Genomic DNA, 25,829 nt, shown 5'->3' with positions numbered 1-25,829 from the left:
GTTTAACGTCAAACGAGCAAATAATCCTAAGAAAGATGCGATAAAGAACGGAGCAAATTATTGACAATTAAAAATAATATCGCATTTGAAAATGTTCAGTTGTTCCTCTTCCTTTTTTTCGTTTTGGAAAAAAGTAAAAACTATTTTCCCTTTACGTAGAATACGTTCGAGTCCTTCGGTTTCGCGCGACACTCCTGAGCACGTAACGCGCGATTGGCGCGGCGCGTCGGCGAGGCGGTCGTGCACCTTCGGCCGCGCTCGATCATCTTCGCTGCCCCACACCGCCGCAAGTGCCCCTCCCAACGGGCAACGGGGGCGGGGGGCGATGGCGATTCGCGCAGGCCGCAGCCGCAGATCCGCGGTGCGCGGTGCCGCGGTGACGGTGGGTGTCGTGGGTCGTGGGTCGTGGGTGATGGTCGTTCAGTCAACGTTCGTAAATGATGACGTAAGGTCGCGGCTCGTAGCGAGCTGGCGATTCGTGGTACGTGGTAACGGCCTGTCAGTGAACCTCGGACAGAGATGGGGACGCAAAAGCCCGGGGAATGGGCGAATTTGGTGCTCGCGCGTTTCGAGGCTCAGGTGCGCGATTGGCGATGCTCCGACCTCCGACGCGGCGAGAAGCGTGTCGATCTCCCTTGCGCCCTTGTCCTCCGTTTCCTGGTCGTTTCGTTTCGTTTCACGCTCGCCCTCTCCTTCCCTCTCACGGCTCGTCTCGCTCCTCGCCACTCGCCACCCTCTTCCGGTGTGTGCAACGGCCACCTCTCCTCCTCCCTCTTAATGTCACATCCACGATTAATGTCGCACCACGGCTATACGGTACTCGGCCGTTTTGTTCGTCGACGCCTTTCGTGGGCGCGTCTTGGGGGCACACCGGTACCGTCGACGTCGACCTCGTTCCCGCCATACTTCGCGCCCCGTTTTCCGGCTCCGGCTCCGGCTCCGGGTATTGAATTTCGAGTTCTCTCGCCAGTCTCGCCACTCGTTGCGGTGCGCGGGGTGGTACATTTTTTTCGGCCAGCTACTCCTGGACCAACGACTGCGACGAGGACGAGGATATGCGCGACTGACGGCCGATCGGTACCCACGAGAGTCGGTCAACGTCGACTCGTAATACCTACGTGCCGAATTTGAACATGAGAATTGTCAGAGATGTGTTACTTGAAGCGAGCTCGACGTGAGAAACATACGATTCGAGGACCTCGACGTCCGATGTCCGATTAGGAGCGATCTCGCAAACTTATAAATATGGGCAACGGCTAAATTTTTAGAATTTTCTTGAGCCATCCGCGTTATGTAGACGCGAAGGACAAAGGATTTTCCGAAAGATTCATTTTGCTTTATATTTATTACGTGTGATTTTCGGATGTGACAAAAACGGAATTTTATAAAAAAAATTGATCAGAGATTTGCTTAAATTGTTTACAGTTGCTAGCGGCTTTGGAATTCGTTCTTCGTTCTTATAACGAAGGGTGGCATATCAAAATCTTACATTTAAGAAAAAACGAGATTCGTTTATGTTTGCGTAAACCCAATGACGGAGTCTCAACCTATGTGATCAAGATGTAATTAAACTCATTTAATTCTTTCAATTTGACACGGTTGCGAGATACGTACGTCTACGTGCTTGATTTTTTACCACTAAATTATCATATGATTAATCGATCTCCCAAATGTGGCTGAGAGGATCGAGCTAGAAACGGTTTCGAACAGCTACGCGATTTATCTTTCTCGAAAAAAATCGGACCTCTGTAATCGCGTAAGACGAAGACGGTCGTACGTTTCGAGTGTGTATCGATAAAGTGGGAGGGAGAGGGGCCACCCGTGCCCGAGAATACGATGTCGTTCCTTCCCTCCTTGATTCGTTCATTCATGAAAAGATGCATTCTTGCAAAGATGGCCCCTCCTCTCCCGGCTCCCCTCGTGCGGTTTGACCTTCGCCCCCTCCGCCATCCGCCATCCGCCATCCGCCTCCAGTCAACCTCGCCGTGAGAGCAGCTCAATCAAGGTGTATATACAGTAACGTATCTATTAGGGGTGCGAGGTGTAAATATCGATAAACTTGAGCGATGACTCCATGACTCGCGAATGTTATTTCGCACGATTTTCACCACCCACGCTCGTTGGCGTGATAATTAGGGCGACGCTTTTGTTTTAATTAAACTGTATACTATTCACCCGCGATATATAAATTCGCGTGGAACGTGATGTTTGCAGGACCAATAAAAAAATGACGGTATTCCTCGACGGTCTCAACAAAAATCTCCGGATAAATTGAATAAATTTCCGGGGACAAGATTCCGCGCTCGTGTCCTCCCCATTGCCCATGAAAATGGCGATAGAAAAGAATGAATTCTCTTACAGTTGGCGCGTTTGATGCGAGCCCGATGAATGGGACGGGTCCATCCATGAATGAAAGTCGCATTCCCTTTACGCACAGCGCACAGCTCGACCGCGCGCTGCCGCGCTGCCCGATACACCCGAACAAAAGGGAATAAAACCGGAATCGATTGAGTCGCACGAGCGTATAAATGGACGTTTCCCGATGCGCGATGTCGAGGCAATTTGTCGCCACCATTATTTCAAAGACTGCCTCATTTCATCCTTGATATGCCTCCTTCGCGTCCATGCCTCCTCCTCCTTCATCCTAATAAATATATAATCCCCGCGTACCTGCAAAGAGACGAAAATGGATCATCCATTCATTCATCAATGTTACTTATTTGCGCACACTTTGTACTTTATTTAAATATGTTTGTCACACTCATTGTACGTTTTATTTATATATATATATATATATATATATATATATCCCTTTCCCTAAGAGATCGCTTTTTTGAACGCAGCTGCCGTGTCGTTCCGGTCCCGAAAGTCCTCATTCTCGAGTGAACGAGAAGAGGTGCAAGAAATGCCTGATAGAGATATCCCGATACCGCTTCTCCTTCGTTATATCTGGTCTTACGAAGATGCTGCAACGGGTCAACGAGCTGACGCCGAGCACGAGCAGTCAGCGGCCGTTCCAACCCAAGGATCAAGATCGACGGGAATCAATCGTCATCGTTCTGGACACGCTGGAGAAGTGCCTGGCGAACACACCGAAGGACACAACCAAGTTTGAGGAGGCGATGAATGTGAAGCTGCTGCTGCGGGAGATATGTCAGTTCATAGGTAAGCGGAACAACTCGGCGAGGAAAATTGTTGAGATATCGAGTCAAGGTGAAAGTAGAATCTTCAAGGATAATTGTAATTTGCAGGCATGCCCTACGACAGCCCGCAGACGAAAATGATAAGGGATTTAGCGAGCAAAGTGCTGTTCGCTCTGAGTCTAAATTTCTTCAACGCGGTCTTCAACCGGATATCGGCCAGGCTTCAGGAACTGTCCAACAGCGGGGACGAGAATCCAGACTGCAGCGACATCGAGCTGATGCAGTATATCAATGTCGATGTCTACAGATTGACCAGGCTTCTGAACGGTAGGCGGTGATTATTGACGTGGCGCGATTGCATAAATGAAGCCAAGATTTAATGCATTGTACACTTACGCGCGCGTTCACTCGCTATTGCTGCAGAAACTATACAGAAAATCCGGCAACTGGTCGGCAAGAAGTCGGCGTATCTCGTGCTTATGAATCCCCTGGAGAAGGCGATCTGGAACTGGATGGACACGTATCCGCAGGAGTTCGCCGACGTGCAGAAGCAGCCTAATGAGGATCTTGGTAAGGCCTGCGAAGAGTTGTTCGACATTCTCGACACGTTTGTCGTTGAGAAGAAGAGCCGCGCGGCCTCTGTTTGGCCGTTGCAGATGATGCTGCTGGTACTCTCGCCCAAGGTCCTGGAGATCGTCAACGCCGACACTAGGCCACCCGATTCGCCACGATATTCGAGAAAGAAGCAGTTCATCGATAGCGTAAAGCGTAGTCTGCGAATGCACGGCAGCTCCTCTAGTCGCCAACTGTCCGAGGCCGCGGCGATCACGTGCGTCAATCTCGTTAAGGCGGCCACGTATGTCAACAACGCCGAATCTAGCAACGTCGTCCTAACTCTGGCGCAGCAGCTGATGGATGATCTGATGAGCCTTCTTTTCAATCCCTCGAAGCCATTTTCACGCGGGCAGAATTACAGCGCGCAGGACGTCGATCTGATGATCGACTCCTTCGTTAGCTCCTTCCGTATCAATCCGCATAACAACGAAGTTTTTAAGTTTTGCCTGAATGTCAATTACCCGTCAACGTACCAGTTCGTCTTGGTCAGCTCATTATACAAGCAAGTGTCGAAAATATTTTCTACTTGCAGCAATCGCATAAAAACCTCGCAAGTTGTTGACGATAAGTCTGACCGGTTTCGATATGCCATATTTCAGAATCTTCACTCAACCGAGATTACCGTGGTGGCCGGAGATTAGTCTTGTATATTCGTACGGCACGGAACTCAGGAATATGTTTACCGATACTCTGAACAAAGTGACACAGAACTGCATGTGGAATACGCCGCTGCGCATGATTCACAACTTTGCCCTCAAGCCTAAAGAGGAGATGGCTAATTCTAAGAACCTATTGTTGGTGATGGTGCGACTCATTCACGTGGACCCTATGTTAATGTTGCACGTATGTTTTTTATAAATAAATATGGATCCATTATGAATATAAGCGTTAACGGTAAAAAATATGAAAAGTATAAATAAAGCATTTGCTACTCGTGTGTATTTAACTTAATAATAAAAAAAACTAAAAAAAAAACTACATATGTAATCGAGAGATATAGAATATATATAGACTAAATATGGATAAGATGTCTAAGGCCTCCATATTAATTTGACACGTTGCAGAGTTACGGCACAGCTGGTCATGAAATACAAAGGTCCACTTTAGAGTTGATCAATGGACTTGTCTCATTAGTCCATCAGCCCACGATGCCGGACATCGCCCACGAAGCGATGGAGGCTTTGTTAGTGCTACACCACCCAGACAAAGTCAAAGCATGGAATCCAGAAGCGCCGCTCGATACTTTCTGGGATGCCAGTTCGCAGGTCGTCTTCTCGATCTCCCAGAAATTGATTCAACATCAAATTTTCAATTACACGACTATACTTAAATGGCTTCGTGAGATACTGAGTTGTAGGAATGCTTTTCTTTCTCAGTACAAAGATTATGGAAATGTGGACAGCCATATTGCAATCAGTAAACAAGCGCATATTAAACTTGAGGTACAAACTTTTAACCATTACAAAATTATGGCTGGTTACAATTAATTCGAGGAATTTAACGTGTTCAGGTCGTGTGTTTGATGTATTTATGGAGTATAGACATGGAGGCTGTTTTAGTATCCATGTCTTGTTTTGCACTATTATGCGAAGAAGCGGAAATTCTTTGTGGCAGCGACGAGGTAGCGGTGACCTGTTTGCTTCCGAATTATCAATTGTATTTAGAATTGGCGCAAGCTTCGACCGTGTTGATCTCTGGTAAGTTTTATTTTTCTAACGAGATTTCATGAGAACACTCAGAGCACAGATGGAGAGATATGTTCTCCTGGATTCAAAGACTCACTTGTGAATCTTTGAATTTATTTCTCTATTTCAATTAATAAAATTCTTATTCGTCTGTAGTAGAGTATTAAAGATCTTGTTATCGTAATAGCCCACGGGGAGAGTAGACTATGTTATCAGGAATATAATCACGGTGAGTTTCCAATTTTATTCGTTATCTTCTTTAACGACGAAACTATTGATAGCAGCAGTTTGAAGTGTCTTTTATATTTCAGGGCGTGCTACGTTACAAAAAAGAATATTATTCTTGTTGAGAAAGATTGAACATTGTGTGAATGGTATACAACCAGTACGTATATTAACATTTATTTTTTGTATATGTATTTATATCTAATTTGAACTCTCTATCACCATGCATAAAACACGATAAAATATTAGTTAATATTTAATCAATATCAATGAAACATGAACATCATTATAGTCTTTGAAAAAACTGACAGAATTTTACATTCGTATTTTTAGGCTTGGGAGGAAACATTTAGAAATTGGGAAGCGACTTCGCGACAATTGGCTAATTATCCTAAAAGCAAGACTGAGGATGTGCAGGTAGAGCCGTTTTGTCGCGGCAACGTAAAACGGAGAGCAGCACACCAGAATTCGGAGCACGAAGTGGAAGAGCAAATTAACGAGTGGGCCAACATGACAGGGTTTCTTTGCGCTTTGGGCGGAGTATGCCTGCAACGTCGTTCACCTAGTAGACCACCGTATGGCGTATTCCCTTTTAATCCCGAGCATAAAAGGGGTTTGACGAAACAGCAGGATTCCGTCTCGGGCTTAACAAATTCGAATCAAGAAGCGCAGTATTGCCCAGTGACGCAATTCGTATTCAACTTATTACGATTATTAATTTGCAACAACGAGAAACTTGGCAATCAAATACAGAAGCACGTGAAGGAGTTAGTCGCACATGAGATGAGTCCTGCCGTATATCCAATATTGTTCGATCAGATAAAAAATTTCGTCGAGAAATTCTTCGACCCACGTGGACAGGTAGTGGTATCGGATTTAAACACGCAGTTCATTGAACACACCATATTTATAATGAAAAATATTCTGGACTCAAAGACGGATCAACCATCGGAATACCTCGGAGTGACCAGTATTGAAGGCATGATGTTGGCAATCGTTAGGTATGTCAGGCATTTAGACATGACGGTGCATTCGATTTGCATCAAAACCAAATTATGCCAGCTGGTTGAAGCTATGATGAAGAGACGAGACGATCTGGCATTTAGACAGGAGTTGAAATTTCGCAACAAACTAGTTGAATATTTGACCGAGTGGGTAATGTGCACGCATCCTTTTTCTTCAACAACTGCCAACGATATTACAGCTTACACAAGGTAAAATATTTTCTCTCACTTTATATATAAATATGTCCAACTTCTATGTTAAAAACTAAAAATCAATAGTTATAATTATCGAATCTGTCTTTAACTTTCTCTAGAGATTTGGATCAAGCTTGCATGGAGGCAGTAGGAGCATTATTGCGCGGACTTCCTCTTCAGCCTGAAGATTCTGATCGCGTTGAGTTGATGGAAGCAAAGTCTGAACTATTTTCGAAATATTTCATGCTCTTTATGAATTTAATAAATTACTGCAACGAACCATCATCATCATCATCGGAGGACAAGGATCTTGAGTCTCAGCAATCGCCTACTTTAACGACTAACAAGCTAGCCACTTTGCGCAACACTACCATTCAAGCTATGAGTAATCTTCTCAGTGCAAATATAGACAGCGGCTTGAGACATTCAATACGTACGCAAAAAATCAATTTATATGCTTTTAGATCAAGAGTTTTCTGGAGGAACGGATTAAGTCCCAAAAACATATTTCTTACTTTCATTTTTATTCGCCATTTTATTTCTTCCAGAGAATTCTTCAATTATCCATAACTATCAGTAACAATGGCTCTATCGCTAAATCTTTAACTTTTTTCTTACTTAGATTTAGGCTATAACGCGGATCTTCAGACGCGAGCCGCATTTATGGAAGTGTTGACTAAAATCCTTCAGCAGGGAACGGAGTTCGATACCCTTGCTGAGACTGTCCTAGCAGACAGATACGAGCAATTAGTGCAACTTGTTACAATGATCAGTGATAAAGGTGAATTGCCTATCGCCATGGCATTGGCCAATGTAGTGACGACAAATCAAATGGATGAGTTGGCGCGCGTCTTCGTGACACTGTTCGACGCAAAGCATTTATTGTCACCTCTATTGTGGAATATGCTTTATCGAGAGGTCGAGCTAACTGATTGCATACAGACTCTCTTTCGCGGTAATACTCTGGGAAGTAAAATAATGTCCTTCTGTTTTAAAATTTATGGTACCAGCTATTTGCAAAGCTTGCTTGAACCTCTGATCAAACCTTTACTGGACGAGCCAACAATTAGTTTTGAAGTAGACAGCGCAAGGATTGATCCTAGCGAAAGTATTGAACAAAACGGTGACAACTTAATCATATTGACACAAAAAGTGTTCAATGCTATCGTATCATCATCAGATACGTAAGTCATCATTTATTATAACTTGCTAAATAAAATAAAATCACATAAGTCATATCGCTCAAGTCCAAAATTTCTTTTCAGGTTTCCTCCGCAGCTGCGCTCGATGTGTCACTGCCTGTATCAAGTATTATGCAAGAGATTTCCGCAATCTCCGCAGAGCAACATTGTGGCCGTAGGAACGGTGATATTTCTACGTTTCATTAATCCTGCCATTGTCTCGCCCCAAGAGATGGGTATCGTGAACAAACCGGTACCGTATGAAGTCAAACGAGGCCTCATGCTTATGTCAAAGATATTGCAGAATATTGCAAATCACGTAGAGTTCAGCAAGGAGCAACATATGTTGCCTTTCAACGATTTTTTGAGAACGAATTTCGAGATCGGTCGACGATTCATCATACAGATAGCATCGGATTGCGAAACGGTCGATCAAACCAGCCATCCTATGTCATTTGTTTCGGATGCCAATGTCTTAGCATTGCACAGGTTGTTGTGGAATCATCAGGAAAAAATTGGAGACTATCTTAGTAGTAGTAGAGACCACAAAGCTGTCGGGAGGAGACCATTTGACAAGATGGCTACGTTATTAGCGTATCTTGGTCCACCTGAGCACAAGCCGGTGGATTCTCAGTGAGTTTTCGATCTGTTTGCTTTGACTACGTTATCATCGCTAATATGAATCACGAATTGATTCTATGTTTGAATTTCAGCTCGCTCTTTTCGACTAATTACGTTCGCATGTCACGATGGGCGAGCAAAGACATGTCGTCGACTAATTTTGAAGAGATCATGATGAAGCATAATATGCATGAGAGAGAGGAATTTAAAAGCATCCAGAGTATGAATATCTTTTATCAAGCAGGCACCAGCAAGCAAGGCTATCCAGTATTTTACTACATTCCACGACGATTCAAGTATGCGCAAATCGTTTATGTAAGATAGCGGTGAATATACATATAGCGAAGAGCATGCCATTTATAAACTTCGATTTTCAGACTTGGCGAAACGAATGGCGATCTGCTGATATATCACGTTATTCTAACATTAAAACCCTTCTATCACTCTCCGTACGACGTAGTCGTCGATTTCACTCACACGTGTTCAGATAATCGGTTTAGGGTAGAATTTTTGCAAAAGTGGTTTTGCGTTCTACCTGTGGCAACCTATGAAAATCTCCACGCAGTTTACATTTACAATTGTAATACATGGGTACGCGAATTCACAAAGTATTACGATAGTATCCTGGCGCCGTTGAAAGGTAATCGAAAGATTGTCTTCATCGACCAAGGGAAATTAAATGACGTGATCGATGTCGAGCAACAGAAATTACCCGGAGCGACATTATCCCTGGACGAAGACTTGAAAGTGTTCACCGGCGTCTTGAAACTAGCTCACAGAGAGATGAGAGTATCTGTGAAGATCGGACCAACGACGTTGCAAATAACGCATACTGATAGATTTAAAGTGTTATCGCAATCCGTTATCTTAAATGACGTCTATTATGCGTCCGAAATAGAAGAAGTTTGTCTGGTGGACGACAATTCATTTGTGCTGACCATTTCCAGCGAATCGGTACCTCTGACTTTTGCCCACAACGATTGCGACAGCATTGTGCAGAATATAATTCACATCAGGAATCGTTGGGTGCTGTCGCAGCCGGACTCTATGTCCGTTCACTCGAAAATCAGGCCTAAGGATGTGCCCGGTACCCTTTTGAACATGGCCTTACTGAATCTCGGTAGTCCGGACCCCAATCTTCGGACTGCCGCGTATAATCACCTGTGCGCGCTCACAGCGACATTTGGCTTGAAAATAGAGGGTCAACTGTTGGAAACATCTGGTATTTGCATACCATCGAATAACACCATATTCATAAAGCATTTGAGTGAGACCTTGGCGGCGAACGATCCGCATCTCACGCTCGAATTTCTTAAGGAATGCATACAAGGTTTCAAGGAGTCGACTATCGAGCTGAAGCATTTATGCCTTGAATATATGACACCATGGCTCAGCAACCTCGTGCGATTTTACAAACCGCACGATGAAGGCGGTAAGCGGCAGAAGCAAGTTACAGAGATCCTGGAAGATTTGATTACGTTGACTGTCCAGGAGATTGAAATGTATCCGAGTATACAGGCGAAGATCTGGAGTACGATTGGTATGTTGCCGGAACTGATAGACGTTGTTCTCGATATTTTTCTTCAACGTAGCGCGCGATATGGCTTAAGCTCGCCGATCATGGCCGAGATCATGGCGGATACTGCAGTCGCTCTGGCGTCCGGTAACGTGCAATTGGTCGCCAAGAAACTAATAAATAAAGTATGTCGAATAGTGGACAAGACGTGCATGTCGCCGACGTCGCAGCTGGAGCAGCATGTAATGTGGAGCGATATAGCAATCCTGGCGAGATATCTCCTGATGTTGTCCTTTAATAACTGTCTGGATGTAGGGAAACACTTGCCGTACATTTTTCACACGGTGACGTTGCTCGTGTGCTCCGGCAGTTTGACCATGCGAGCTTCCACTCATGGTTTGGTCATCAACAGTATTCACTCGTTGTGCACATGCAGTTCGCCTTCGTTCTCCGAAGATACACATAGAATACTACGGATGAGCCTAGACGAATTCTCATTGCCCAAGTTTTACCTACTGTTTGGCATCAGCAAGGTGAAATCCGCCGCTGGGACGGCCTTCTACAAACATCCAAAATCCAGCTGTAAACACGCGAATGAAAAGTGGCTCGGTAGCGAGAGAAGCGCGCACGGGACACAGGACAGGGAGAGACTTTATTTAACCAGTTTGGAAGTCATAACTGACGCTCTTCTGGAGATCATGGAGGCTTGCATGCGAGACATTCCTAAGTGCGATTGGTTAAAAACGTGGACATCGTTAGCGAAGAACTTTGCCTTCTGCTTAAATCCGGCTTTGCAGCCACGAGCTCTCATCGTCTTCGGTTGTATCAGCAAAAGTATAACGGATCAAGACATGAGGCAACTACTGAAGATACTGATGAAGGCGCTCGAAAGTTTCAACGATATTAATCTTATAGAGGCTATTGTTATGTGCTTAACCCGATTGCAACCTCTTTTGAGATCCGTAAGTTTCCGTTTAGAGCTTTAGAAATCGTTCAACTTCAATATTCAGTACTAAATCCGTTTTACCGTTTTCTGTTAAGGAATCGCCAATACACAGGTATTTATTCTGGATTGCCACGTCCGTTCTCGAATTAGATGAAGCATCGTTATACGCATCCGGCCTAGCCCTTCTCGAGCAGAACTTGCACACACTTGACTCACAAGGCATTTTCGACGAAAAGGTCTGCACTCTTCAAGAGTCTTCTTCTCGAGAGAATCTTGATTAATCTTTAAATATCTCTTAATGTGAAGATTAATAGAGACTAAAATCATTACACACACACCGCTATTCTTTCCAGACATTAGAATACGTAATGATGACAACGCGTGAACCTTTGGAATATCAGTTTAAACAATTAGATCATGCTGTGGGTTTGTCCTTTAAGTCTAACTTTCATTTCGCGCTGGTTGGTCATCTTCTGAAAGGCTATAGGCATCGTACGCCGACTACAGTCACCAGGACGGTCAGAGTATTGACTATGTTACTGGCAATCGTAGCTAAACCTTCCAAAAGGGATAAATTTGAAGTAACGCCTGAAAGTATCCCTTACTTGACCGGTACGTTCACGTTAGTTTGAAATAATATTAAGATTAAAAAAATATATATTCTGAATTTTATTCTTTGCAGCGTTAGTGGCTGTGTCAGAAGAGGTTCGTAGCAGATGTCACATCCGACACTCGCTCGACAAAAGCTTGCACGATTCATCAGGCAGTTCGGACGTTCTCGATACTCTGCCATCGCGCAATACGGTGACTATCTTTTTTTCTATTTGTTATTATAGTACTATACATAGATTACATAAAACATAATACATATGACATTAATGAGATTATCGTGTACAATTCGCCAGGATATGCCTGGAGCTTCTAATCCTACGAGTAGAAGACAGAAGACCTGGGATTTACTAGATCAATCGGCGCTTACTCAAGCGAAACAACAAAAACAATCTGCGCAGGTATAAATTATATAATTACAAGCGCGCGCGTTGTTCAAAAATTTCTCCTTTACGAGCTATAGCAATAATTATAACGGCGTAGTTAACTTATGCGTTTGAAATATTGTAGGAACACCAATTTTTGCGCCCCTAAAAAATCTTATATTTTTTTAAATTATTACTTATGTAGAGTATATCGAAATGCGGCACTATTCTCGCACACACAATTACTTATTTAGCAAGTTAAAAAGGAATCACTCTCGAGCATACAGAGTGCATGAAGTTACTTTGGAACAATGCACTGCATGATCCCAAAAGTATCAAGAGAAGTGCTCGCACGAAATAAAATTATCCAGAGCTTATTCGAACAAAATATGAACTATGAACTATCTTTCTCATAAAATAAAATATTCATATGTAATTTGCGCGATAAATTATGTATATTGCTTCTATTACTATCGCTTTGCTTATCTTATTGTCTCTACGAATTGTTTGATCAAGTCTTTTACTTTTGCCAAGGAATATCTGTTTATCAAATCCGCCTGTTATCTGAGAATTTGTGTGTGTGTTTTATCTACAAAAATATAGTAAAACGTATCTATTATCCATGTATCTATGTGGAATTGTATTCCATATCTTTTCGGTGTATATATATATTTATCTAATTTTATTTACTATATTCTTGGTATGAAGCTTTTCAGCCACATTTTATTACTGAATTTCTTGACGCACATGAAAAAGAATCAAAGTCTCAGCTTTTAAGCACGTTGAACGAAAATTGATTTCGCGTGATGGTCTGTCTATCGTTTGCCATACTTTTCAATCCGATTCCCAGTTGATACCGCAGTAGACCTGTTGCGCATAGCATATAACATCATTTTATTCCTTCGTGCATCTCTGTTTACTCTCTCGGTGTGTGCCCGCGCCTGCCTGTGCCTGCCTGGATTATATAAAACATCATGCAACTTGTCACTAACAAGACTGGCCGGCTTTTATTTAAATCGCAGCGATCCTTGAGCGTGCCGAGCGCAAAGGACGACAAGTCGGCGGACAACGCGGAGCAACAGGTACTTGTCATTTCAACAATAATTGTGGTATAATTCTTGTATTTTTTTCTTTTTCTCTCTTTTCGAATTGAAACGCGGTTTTCTTTGACTATTCAGCTTGGAAATATGAATTGAGAACGTCCCGCGACTGTAATATTTAATTTCTTAATCTTATCGTGAGTCGAGGAAACTAATGTGTTTGTATCCTTACACAGAGGGATCGTAGCACCAGAGTGAGCCTAAGCAACGAAAATAACGTCTTACTCGATCCGGAAGTATTAACGGATTTTTCAACGCAGACTTTGGTGCTGACCATGCTGGCCACGCTAGTCAAGTATTCCACCAATGAAAACGAAACGCGGATTCTTTATGAATACCTGGCAGAAGCAACAGTAGTTTTCCCTAAAGTTTTTCCAGTCGTGTAAGTTTTTTCAAACGAGAATATCTGAGACTAATCTATCTTCAAATTTTTGCAACTTGCCGAATATCTTTGCAGACATAACTTGCTCGACGCAAAGATCAATAGCGTATTGTCTTCTTGTCATGACCAAGCGATACTGAATGCCGTTCAAACTATTATACAGAACATGATAGCTTGCGAAGATACGAACCAGCAACATCATTTGCAACACTATTTGCAAAGCTGCGGATTCCGCGGTCTTTGGAGGTTCGCAGGGCCTTACCCAGACTCAGACGTAAGTTTTGGATTCTAGCATTTAATTATTTCTTTAGTGATTTGATTTTGATATGGACCGGATTTAAGGAGCTAGGAGTCTTTCTGTCCGTAACGCAATTGACAAAATGTTTACAGTCAACACAAATGGTGTCAAACTGTACGCCCGAGAGTGCTGAATTGTTTGTGAATTGTCTGAGGGCAATGGTGGAAATGTGTTTGACGATGCAAGAATCGAATAGTAAAGAAACAGTTATCGGGAAGAGTAAACGCGCCGGCAGCTGTCAATCGAATTTTGCGTCGAAAACAAGACCACCTGCTGGAATTGTCCGAGAACAATCTCGTGTATCAACAGATATCGACGCTTCTTCCGTTCATATAAAGTGAGTCTCATTTTACTCGCAGAGCGTTTGCCGTTTAAATGTGATTTTGCGTACCGTGTCGTATGCAAAAACGCGATACATATCGGACAAATTGAATGTTTCAGTCGTGGTACGGATAGCAAGCGAAGCAACTCGGTTGATGGGAATCAAACTGAGAATATGGGTAGTGGTGATGGTGGCGGCGGTTCACAACCTTAGCAATTAATTTGTGATACTGGCAGGCAATGCGATAAAAGTGTGCGTAAGAAGCAAAATAATCGAAAGTTGCAACGGCAAATGAGATGTGTGAACTCTAAATAATCGCATTGTAAATATAGGTGAGACACTAATTATTCTATTAGAAGGCACTATTATTTTTTAATTTGGTATTCAGTCGCATTATGAAAGAAATTTACCGGCTAATATTTTATTTTACAGAACCTCGCACACGTTTATCCCGTGTTATTGCTGTAACATGTTCAGTCAGTTTAGTACAATGCCGTCCACATCATGATAATGAGCCTACAGAAGTGGAAGTCGATGAAAGCTATGTTTTCGAAGAACGTTATTTTATTTCTATTGACGATATTGCGATATTGACGTTTTTTTTAAGCTTGTGATCATTTTATTAATTAATCGTACAAAATTTGCTGTCTCAATGTGAAAATTTTATTACGACAGTTTCGTTACGAGATTCAAATGCATGAATATTATATATAGCATATATATATATATAGCATATATATATATATATATATTGTTGCTAACGCTTTTACAACGAACTTGAAAAACTTGCGTTGTAAACATGAATTTCTTCGCTATATACCGTAAAATTGGATTTTAGCGAATTATAACATTTAGTTCATTTTGTCGTGATTCAGCGTTCATAAACGTAGAAAATGACTTATGGTATATGGTATATATCAGTTTCATCAACAACGAGTATTGCATATGTTCGATATTTTTTTCATAATTGCACGTATAATTTATTGACTGATTCTGTTATGGTCGCAATACGATACATATACAGTGAAGAATCTCAATGGTCCATAGAGAATCAACCGCGGGAAGTAGAATAGATAGATAAAAATTTATTAAGAATCGTTCGCAATTTTTTTATTATATAGAAATTTTAACTATAAGGCGCTTCTACTGCAAGAGAATATATCGGATATATCGTCTACGATTTATTTTTAAGCGATCAGTTGTAAAACCGCAAACAATTATTATTCTACTTACGAAAGAATCTCTGTTGGTCCTCTAAGGCCCAAGAAATGCGCTTGCGCTAGACATAACTTTCTACGCAAAAACCGCTCGCTCCTTCTCGTATGCCGTTGCATATACTAGATCTCAACAATGCAAAGATGACTTGGACCAGTGACGCCTGTCGTCTCAAGGCGTTCGAAGCCCCAGGACGAATAATTTCTAGACTCGATTCATAAAGAGGAACACCAATGTAAAAGTGTATATTGTCTACTACTTATTAAAGTACAAAGTGAGACCAAGCGATATATTCTCCGTACTGTAACGTAAACCGGGACATTTTAGTAATAAGGAGAAAGGAATAGGAGAATAGCGCGTAAATTGAGAGATCTCGCACTTGTGTTAGCAGCAATGAATACCAAGTGCCAGGGATCGTGTTGAAATAGTATTTTGTAGGATGTATCGCGAAGAATACTCGCCCATTTTTATTTAAATTTCATTTATTTATTTAGATGAAACTTCTTTTGACGCGCCATAGCAAGTGACATATATAAATAGCGACATGTCAGATTGAGAAACGTGGAAATGATATTTTTGTGCGGCTATGCAGAATGAATAGCAGCTTCTCAACGGCACTAGAGTGATTGTTAGGAGTTTGAGAGATGTATTTGTACATAGTGCGTTGTATAATGTTTATACAATTGTGGCGACTTTGTAAGTTGATTTTGTTCGTCTGTATTTTTAGACAAATTTTTAGAGGCCCGACGCGTCGGTAGGAAATGGACAAATTTCCGAATTAATGCGCTGATTTCAACGTATAGAGCTTCTTTCGAGCTTGTACTTAACATGAATAAATGTACGTTCAAGTCATTAATTACTATTATATGAGCTTTGATCTTATTAAGGCTACGTTCCGATATTTACTGGCAATACTGAAAATCTATAGTATAGGTACAACTATATGTGACGTAAAATATAGAAAAATATAGATTTTTAGTACTGACAGTGAATATTGGAATGCAGCCTTTACGTTTACGTGCGCTAGTCATATTTTAAAATATTGAAAAGCTCTCGCGAAGTAATTTTTTTATAATGTTTTTTTTTTACATATAGTCTGTATTCCTACTGAATTTTTGTTAACTCTGTCAGTCTGATAATCACCGTGAGATGTATATAAGTTGATTTTAAATTAATCATTTCTTCATTAATGAGTACTGATTCATTCATATTCATATTCGCTAATTTTAATTCGCGCAGTTCGGGTTTGTTAAGCACATCCTGTATAACTGCCGTGTTATCACACGCGTCTTGTTGTCTTTTACCAAAGGTGTAAATCTGTAAATCGTCCCTAGGCTGCGTTAGGTAAGGCGATTAATTTATTAACAGTTACAATTAAGAAAAATTGTGCACACATTAAGTGTACAATTAAGAAAAATAGACCATAATCGTAATCGCTTAACATGTATATGTATGCCGCGTCGTATTCGGATTTGACATCAGTTCGACATTTTCCTTTCGGACCTCGTGTTTCCGCGATACTTCTAGAGCGTGTTATTACGATAAATTTGTAAATACCATAAAATTCTAGCGTGTAAAAATTGATGAACAACGAGTTGTACGTCGGACTAGCGAGCATTCGTCTATAAATTTAAAAAGATAATGTATACGCACATTTTTTTAGCTTACACACGGCGCGACTTATGGATATGAAAAAATAAGGGAGGATCGTTGATTTTTTAAATCATAAATTTCGAATCAATTGCTTTTTTTTAACTGCAATTTGTATTGTATTAGCAATTTAATGTTGAAGAAATATATCGATATTATTCGAGTACATCTTTTCACATGTTTTGATTATGTTCGATTTGCCATGCTGTTAAAAACTTTTGTGCATACATACAGAAGTTAGCGTATATGACGCTATTAAAGTAGAGTGCACGGGCGTCCGACAGTACTGCATGCACGTGTGCGAGTAAAGGCCAAAGAGTGCGCGTATATGTAAGAACATAAGATGTAATAATGTTTAACGGATCGTGATACGCGCGCAAGATAGTTAAATGTACGATAGCTCCGGCGAACCCTCGATTCGCGCGGTCGGTTAAGCATTAAGCATTATTTTTCTCTTCGATCGAATCTCTTCACGACGCGATTATCTGGCCTTTCTACGAATGCAATGAGATAATTTTTTGTGTAAATATATCCACGAGATTAAAACGCTGTTTGTTAAACTATAACTATGCATTATTGATCTCTGGACCCTCGAATACTCGTGTCTCTCGCTTTCTCGACATTACGTTTTGCTTCCTCATAGAGAGAGGAAGGACTTTGTTTTCATAAACTTTGTATACATGGACCTTTGATCACATATATAAAGCTAAGTTTAATCAACCGAATTTAAAAGAATTATATATGAAATAGGTTGAATTTGTGATATGTTGTAGTTCTTGTGTTCCTGATAAAAAGTCTCAAATTTCATCAACTTTCTTTGATTAGTTTCTGGAAAAAAAAAAACAAATTATATAGGCATTTAAAAATGTTCATAAATCAAGGGTTCTTTCTATCTAACTTTTCCCTTTCGCATATTTCCTTCTGAATATTTTGCTCATTACTTTCTTAAATTCTCGAGAGAGCATACCTTGCACCAAAGCACCCACAATATGAACATATTTCTTGCGATTCGTTCAGAATCATTCGTGGCATTTCGGAGTTTCTATTTTCCCGCCGCGGAGCGTCGCGCGACGCTATATTCATAAGTTATCCCTTTTTCTCGCTGGCTAGCATTATGCAACAACATTCTAAACCCTTTTATCGTCTAATTACATTCGAAAAAGCATGCCTCGCCTTAAGGGACACGTAACAATATTGAAATAAATGTATTTCTCGAGATTCGTTTATAGTCGTTCGTCGCATTTCAGAACTTGGACTTTCTCACCGAGCGACGACGGCATTCGTCGCTATCTTTTTCCCGTTGTCTAGCGTTATGCAGCAGCATTCTAAAACTTTTTAGTGTCTAATATTGTTCGAGCATACTACATAGCTTTGTCGGCAACTATCGCCATCGCTATCGCCTATTGTGCAAGGGGCTTTACAGTTTAAATCGAGGATGGAATGCGCTGTTCGAGGAGCACCGAGCACCTTCGCTTACTATTGGCCGAAATCGATAAGTCGTAACGCGCATGTCGAACATGTGTTCTTCTCTTTTCCGGTTCCGTTTCGCGCCTAAAATTGTTGTTCATGTTGTTGGCGTACGAAGAATCGGAAGAATACAGTAGTCGGTGTCGGTGGTCAGTAGGATATATCGGTTTGTCGGCTTTGGCGAACCACTAACATGGATATTTGCGCGATATTTGAGAAGCTTGATGCGCAAGAAGGTTGCCGCGATCGTTCTCCCCCGAAAATGAAGAGCAAGGAAGCCGTGCGAGAAAAGATGCACGTTATTAAGCGCAGTAAGTTACGGGTTAACCATTTCTTTATGCTCGATTATGACGATTATGGATGTGTAATCGTTTAACGTTCCCACGAATGATGCGTCAATTCTTTTATATAATGTTAATATAATTATTGCAACACCGGGAGACTTTGCAAAATTACAAAATAATTCACGATAAAATGATGATCGGACTGTTAGCGATACCATGTTGATATTATGAATACTATGCATTTATTAAATTACAAATTATTATCAGATGTGAAAGGAAAGATTGTGAAATTGAACCCCATCATTTTAATTTATAGATGGGCGTAAGGAGAATGTTCATTTTAATAAGATCACTTCAAGAATTACCAAACAGTGCTATAACTTAGATACGAAGTATGTGGATCCAGTAAGTATCTTTTTATTTTTTATATAAGTTTGCAATATGAGATGATACGTTGGGAAATGGGGTGTATAAGTATAGTATCTTTAGAGAAGTTTTATAAAATATATATTAGATTAAAAAAACAACCGATATAAATTAATATTACACATGCAAATAAAAATTGACAAGTTTAGTAATATCAATTTGTATAATCAAAAATTTATTGTAGGCTGCTGTGGCGCTTCAAGTGATACGTGGTTTATATTCTGGAGTAACTACAGTTATACTTGATAATCTTGCGGCGGAAACTGCAGCTACAATGGCAACCAACCATCCTGACTATGCTATATTAGCGGCAAGAATTGATGTGTCTAACCTGCACAAGGAAACCAAGAAGTGCTTCAGCGGTACAGCATCTTGCGTTTACTTATTCGAGTCAATTTCTGTCATAAAATTCTTAATAATTCTTGATTTTTAATGTTTATTTAACATGAGATTTAAAATTAAAATCAATATTTAATTCTTGTACTTTACAGAGGTTATGCATGATTTATATTACGCCAAGAATCCCATCACGAATGAACATATTCCTATAATCAGCGAACATTATTATAATATTATTAAGAATAACGCGGAGAGACTGGATTCTGCTATAATATACGATCGAGATTTCAGCTATAATTATATTGGTTTTAAAACGCTCGAGAGAAGCTATTTGCTGAAAATCAATGGCAAGATAGTGGAGAGGCCTCAACACATGTTGATGAGAGTGGCTGTTGGTATTCACGAAAATGACGTTGACAAAGCCATAGAAACGTATAATTATTTGTCCGAACGATATTTTACGCATGCTTCACCAACGCTATTCAACTCCTGTACTAACAATCAGCAGATGTCTAGGTAATCTTGAAAGAGTTTGATTAGTTTAATAATATTGAAGCATTAATGTTTTAATAAGAATTATTTTCTTGCAGCTGCTTCCTCCTAACCCTCGAAGATGATAGTATAAAGGGTATTTACAGTACGCTGAAAAAGTGCTCCCTTATCAGCAAATACGCTGGAGGAATAGGACTTAACGTACATTGCATTCGTGCCAAAAGCGCGGGAGATACGAATACGACTAACGGCTTGATTTCCGTTCTAAAATTATATAACGAAATTGCTGTTTATGTTGATCAAGGAGGAAACAAAAGACCTGGAGCGTTTGCTATTTATTTAGAGCCATGGCATGCCGATATCTTCGATTTTCTGGAACTTAAGAGGAACATTGGTAAATTTTTTTTATTGTTTTTTTAATGTTGAAGTATAGATTAGATGGATGAGAATTTTATCCGTTTATTTTATCGTTGTTTATAATTATAATGTATCGTATGCTTTTGAACAGGTGATGGAAACATGCGAGCTAGAGATTTATTTTATGGCCTTTGGATACCAGATCTTTTTATGAAACGTGTGTATAACGATGAGATGTGGAGTTTGATGTGTCCATATGAATCTCCCGGTTTAGCTGATGTTTGGGGCGATAAGTTTGAAGAATTGTATACTAGGTATATATTAGCAGTCTCTTTCTATTAATTATTTAACTATCTGGTAACTTATATATTTTTCATCCTCTAACTTTTGTAAACGTTGCATAAATTTGTATGGAACACTTCTAGATATGAAAAGGAAGGTTGCTACAGAAAGCAAGTGCAGGCCAGAGCTGTATGGCTCGCCATTCTCAGATCGCAAGTAGAAACTGGAACACCTTATATGCTTTACAAAGATCACTGTAATCGAAAATCGAATCACCAGCATGTAGGAACTATTAAATGCAGCAATTTGTGCACCGAGGTTCTTCAATACTCCGGCCCTGGAGAAGTCGCTGTATGCAATTTAGCGTCTATCGCTGTCAACATGTTCGTCAATACAGACACCAAAACTTTCGATTTTGATAAACTTAAAACAGTCACAAAAATCGTCACCCGTAATCTAGATAAAGTCATTGACGTCAATTTTTATCCTATCCAAGAGACGAGAACATCTAATCAAAAACATAGACCTATCGGTGAGATTATCTCAATCGATTTTGTCATTAATTTTATATAATTAATTATACTATAAAACTGAAAATTGTGTCTTAGGTATCGGGATACAAGGTTTAGCAGATGCATTCCTATTAACGCGATATCCTTTCGAAAGCAAAGAAGCGAAGGAACTCAACATTAAGATCTTCGAGACGCTTTATTACGGTGCGTTAGAAGCTAGTTGTGAATTAGCTGCGGAAAAAGGAACTTATGAGACATATCAAGGTAGTCCGGTCAGCAAAGGCGTAAGTATTTTAAATTTTTAATCGCGGAACATCCTCTATCCGTACATTATAGTTGTATAATCTTGTTTTTTTTTTTCCCCCAGATCCTCCAATACGATATGTGGAACGTTAAGCCGACAGATTTATGGAATTGGGATGAATTGAAAGCGAAGATCGCGAAGCACGGAGTAAGAAATTCGCTTTTAATAGCACCTATGCCAACAGCCTCGACGGCACAGATTTTAGGGAATAACGAGTCCATTGAACCATACACGAGTAATATCTACGTGAGGCGCGTATTGTCTGGAGAATTTGTCATTGTCAATCCCCATCTACTACGAGACTTGACCGATAGAGGTTTATGGGACGAATCTATGCAAAACGAGATACTCGCGAATTTTGGATCTGTTCAAGTAAATGCCTTTAAATATCTCCTAAACGTTCCTGTCGCTCGAATTATTTTAGCGCGATTCTAAGATGGCGTATATGTGTACTTTGCAGAACATTGAACGTATTCCCGATGATTTGAAAGCGCTTTATAAGACTGTATGGGAGATACCGCAGAAAGTGATTCTCGAAATGGCTGCTGATCGAGGAGCTTTCATCGATCAATCGCAATCCTTGAATGTTCATATAGGGGATCCGACGACTGAGAAGCTTACATCGATGCATTTCTTCGGTTGGGAAAAAGTAAGAGATCAATTTCGGGATTTTTTTTTAACTTTTACACTATTTAAGTAACAATTTCCCTTGAATTCTTCCAACATCTCGTCATTACACAAATTAAAGAATCTAACGAAATTGTACGAGCCATTTCATATGAAAATATGTTGTCGTTTACAGGGCTTAAAGACTGGCATGTATTACCTGAGAACAAAACCAGCCGCAAATCCTATACAATTCACAGTGGACAAATCAAAATTACAAAGTCGCGATTCGAGTACTTCCAATGGCAGCACCTCTGCTATCGACAGCACTATCAACAGCTCTATCAACAACACTATCAACAGCCCTATCAACAGCACTCCTATCAAGTCACCCAACAAAAGTGTTAACGACAACGATGCCGAAAAACAAAAACAATTAAGTCAGCAAGCAAGTCAAAATTTGGAAACAATGCTCGCTTGCTCGCGTAAAAATGGGGACGCTTGCACGGCATGCAGCTCCTGAGTTTATTACTTTGATGTTTTAGCTCTTTTGTGTCTCGAATACGTAAGCTATTTTTTATCTTTGTAAATTATGTAAACAGAAACGATTTTGGCGTGTATATTCTAAATTTAATTGCATTTTTATAACGGATAAAAGATGTTTATATATATATATATATATATATATATATATATATATATAATACTACAGAACAAAATTTGTAAAATTAAATAAAATTAAATTAATTATAGGAATTCGTAGATCTAAACTACAACTTAGTTTTTTTATGTATAGCCGCGTCTGTTTTTTCCAGAATATATTTAAAGAATATTCTAGGAAACTTTGTCTTTTAAAGTAAACTTGAAAGCAAGCACAAGAAATATATATTTTCAAATATGTATGTATGTGAAATGTGTTCTTATTTTTATTGAATCATAAAAGAGACCCGCAGTAAAATCAAATAGGTAGAAGAAAAATTTATTTAAAAACTTTTTAAATTTAAATGTCAGCTTTGAAACGTAACGGTTCTTTTTAAGAAAACTCCATTTCTGATCCATGTGTAAATTAGGATTTACATTTCTGTCGACCATGTGTCGACTTGGAAACTCGAGGTTCGAGGTAATTCAACTTTGGCTTTTTGGCGTAGCATATCCTTTTTTAAAATCGAGAGCGCGGACAACGCGGCCGGAGCAAATGCTGCGACGCATCGAATGAATCGAATGTCACTAGGATCGAGACACGTGGCATCACTGCAATCATTGCGGCAGAGGTGGGAGGTGGGAGGTGGGCAGCGAAGATAGGATAGGGGTTACAAGGGGGGCAAGGAGGCTCTACGGAGACGACGCAGAACGCAGAACCATATTTATTTTGGTTTGGAAATTAGTCCGCAGGAGCCGTGTGCGTTCGCGCGCGCGCGAGCGGCGAGCCCGCGAGTGTGTGCAGTGTGTGTATGTGTGTGCTGGTGTGTGCGTGCGCGTATCGTCGGGCCGTGCGTTTCGCCACCGATTCGGGTGGTCGAATTTTCTAAGTGCTTGCTTATCGGAGATCAAGAACTGAGAAAAAAAAATGACCCGTAAGTCCAGCCGAAACGTCGCCGAGGTCGGGTCGTTTCCTGATCGCGCCGCGACAACTCGACGAGAGAGAGAGAGAGAGAGAAGAGTGACGGGGGACACGGCGTGACGGGCGAGTTTGACGGGCCCGTAAAACTTTCGCGGCTGCCATTGTCGTTAACGTTGAAAATTAAGGTCGCCGCGTAACGATCCGCGCGATCACGGGTGGCTCTCGCAGAGATTTGTCGCACGCGCGAACAATCGTCCCGGCGCGAAGTCGCGCGAAACGTCGCTGACTCGTCGAGGAAGAAAGGAGCACACCGCCGCGCCAGACGATGCGCTCCGAGTACCCTCGAGAATTCTCGTTCTGCAGGCTGTTTCCGAAGGAAAGGTCAATATTTTTCGATGACGATAACGCGATAAAAGAAAAGGAATAAAAGATATAAAAGGGTCCCTATGTGCGAGTCTGTCCCGCGAGTCTCGACGATTTCGCGGGATTGAGAAAATCGCGTGTCTTGACGGGTGGAGGAAGAAAAGTCGAACATGGTTACGAACGGGTAGCCTCCACTTCTCGGAGACACGCGATGGGTCTCGATTCTCGATTTCCGTAAACCTCGTTGTTAACCTCGATGACGTGCGGAACCGCGATGGCGGCGCGCGTTCGAGCCGCGAGCCGCGATCGCGTGAAATCGAGGTTTCTTTCTTCTATCCACGGTGAATAAATGAATTTCGCCGGATTTGACAACGTTCGATTCCGAGGAGTAAATACGGTGAACAAAAAAATGCTTTATGGCGCAGTTGCTTGCGTCGCATTTTACTCGTCCGCCATTTTGTGCAAGCGTGACGCGTGACGCCTTTCGAACTCGGAACGAGGAGCGACGCGGATAAAGATTGCAATTAAAGTAATCGGAGCAGTTAAATCGCGGGGCATTGCCGATCGTGGATCGTGTTCATTTTAATATATCACGAGTGTAACGTTTTAAGAGTTACGTGAGCGTTCATTTTACATACCAGTTCGCTCGAAAGAACACCGATTTTGACTTACGTGCACGTGCGCACGCGCGGATAAGTAGCGCTCTTTTTATAAGCACGATGAGCACCTTGTTCGAGTCGAGTAAACGGGGACGAAAATAGAGAAAAAAATAAATAAACCGAAAACTTGCGGAGTAAAATAAAATAAAAATTATATTAAAATTGAAAATTCGATACTTAAAAAAAAAAAAATTGTTAATTAGTTAATTGCGTTACAGGCGGAAATCAACGTGAACTAGCACGAGCCAAGAATTTGAAAAAAACCTCGAAAAAGGCAGCGTCCGAACAAGACAGCAATAAAGGTCTTTCCTTGGAACAACGTAAAGCACGGTAAGTCCCCTCAGGGGGGGTATCCGTACCTTTTTCCCATTCGAGAGAATAGAAATAGATTTTTTTATAGAGGAATCTTTCATCTTTTACAGCGACGCGGAACGAATGCGAGAGAAACAGCTTAAGAAACAGCAAGGTGAACCAGAGGTTAAGTCGAAGCAGGCAGCGGGATAATTCCACAGAGAAAGTGTGTAAATTTTTACGACAAGAAACGGCTATATCGCATCCAATGGCTATGCTAAAAAGATTCACGATTGTACGGAACACAGGGTTCGATGCTTATACCGGGGACGGAGAAAGTAATCACCATGTTTTCGATGTTAGAGAATTTTTCCATTGTCGGCCGTATGCGGGTGTGTCGACCATATGACATGCCTCTGGACCTAGCCTCGATTATCTTGTTATTTACACGTTGCTCACAAAAACAGTTATAATCAGTGTACAAAACTTGACGTTACCTACACCTAAATTCAGTCAAAGAGAACACGCGTTTGACTGGTTTCTCTAGGTATAAGGATATTAAATAATACGATATATTTGTAGTACTAATTTCCAATTCTGTAAATTCAAACTTATTTAATATGTTGTGTAATTAAATGTGTAACAAGCGAACGATCGTTAGACACACGCATGTGCCACTATCGTCCCCTCTCGCTTGTAATAAACTGTTCAAATTTTAACGATACACGCATAACTCTTAAATCTTTTCGTCCTGTCCCGAACGGTACATCGCTTTACTTGCATCACGATACGTCATAGAAATCGTTTAGTAACA

General features: G+C 40.9%; 3 protein-coding genes across 7 annotated transcripts; all 3 read left to right on the top strand.

The window, feature by feature from the left end:
• The first annotated feature begins 58 nt into the window (after positions 1 to 58).
• Positions 59 to 15,637, top strand: Nf1 (neurofibromin 1). Of its 4 annotated transcripts, none has more exons than XM_077423187.1 (25): positions 59 to 579; positions 2,844 to 3,165; positions 3,252 to 3,470; positions 3,567 to 4,260; positions 4,358 to 4,601; positions 4,823 to 5,200; positions 5,269 to 5,455; positions 5,631 to 5,672; positions 5,755 to 5,828; positions 6,002 to 6,882; positions 6,987 to 7,300; positions 7,490 to 8,051; positions 8,133 to 8,681; positions 8,762 to 8,965; positions 9,047 to 11,147; positions 11,227 to 11,367; positions 11,485 to 11,743; positions 11,814 to 11,935; positions 12,037 to 12,141; positions 13,128 to 13,187; positions 13,382 to 13,587; positions 13,663 to 13,861; positions 13,978 to 14,222; positions 14,327 to 14,539; positions 14,640 to 15,637. In XM_077423187.1, the coding sequence occupies exons 1-24, from the start codon at positions 520 to 522 to the stop codon at positions 14,418 to 14,420; spliced, it is 8,262 nt and encodes a 2,753-aa protein (XP_077279313.1). In that variant the 5' UTR covers positions 59 to 519; the 3' UTR covers positions 14,421 to 14,539; positions 14,640 to 15,637. The 4 variants fall into 4 exon arrangements, with proteins under 4 accessions (XP_077279313.1, XP_077279312.1, XP_077279314.1 ...); XM_077423186.1 differs by having other exon boundaries at positions 13,101 to 13,187; XM_077423188.1 differs by lacking the exon at positions 59 to 579 and adding an exon at positions 1,820 to 2,005 and having other exon boundaries at positions 13,101 to 13,187.
• Positions 15,638 to 18,584: 2,947 nt separating this feature from the next.
• On the top strand, positions 18,585 to 22,844 carry LOC143906869 (ribonucleoside-diphosphate reductase large subunit-like). The gene is made up of 11 exons (XM_077423203.1): positions 18,585 to 18,850; positions 19,140 to 19,228; positions 19,434 to 19,611; positions 19,741 to 20,104; positions 20,179 to 20,474; positions 20,589 to 20,751; positions 20,863 to 21,251; positions 21,328 to 21,515; positions 21,599 to 21,907; positions 21,996 to 22,184; positions 22,338 to 22,844. Exons 1-11 carry the CDS (start codon positions 18,733 to 18,735, stop codon positions 22,662 to 22,664), a joined length of 2,610 nt encoding a protein of 869 aa, XP_077279329.1. The 5' UTR covers positions 18,585 to 18,732; the 3' UTR covers positions 22,665 to 22,844.
• Positions 22,845 to 23,487: 643 nt separating this feature from the next.
• On the top strand, positions 23,488 to 25,739 carry LOC143906847 (putative SERF-like protein). 2 transcript variants are annotated; one of them, XM_077423146.1, is made up of 3 exons: positions 23,488 to 23,715; positions 24,943 to 25,054; positions 25,125 to 25,739. In XM_077423146.1, the coding sequence occupies exons 1-3, from the start codon at positions 23,709 to 23,711 to the stop codon at positions 25,177 to 25,179; spliced, it is 174 nt and encodes a 57-aa protein (XP_077279272.1). In that variant the 5' UTR covers positions 23,488 to 23,708; the 3' UTR covers positions 25,180 to 25,739. The 2 variants fall into 2 exon arrangements, with proteins under 2 accessions (XP_077279272.1, XP_077279271.1); XM_077423145.1 differs by having other exon boundaries at positions 23,520 to 23,715; positions 25,147 to 25,739.
• Positions 25,740 to 25,829: the final 90 nt, after the last annotated feature.

The sequence above is a fragment of the Temnothorax americanus genome, unplaced genomic scaffold, assembly GCF_048541705.1.
Source record: "Temnothorax americanus isolate GAGA-0224 unplaced genomic scaffold, ASM4854170v1 Scaffold77, whole genome shotgun sequence".
Taxonomy (NCBI): Eukaryota; Metazoa; Arthropoda; class Insecta; order Hymenoptera; family Formicidae; genus Temnothorax; species Temnothorax americanus.
Note: the sequence above shows the minus strand (reverse complement) of the source record. Positions and strands in the feature narration are given on the sequence as shown.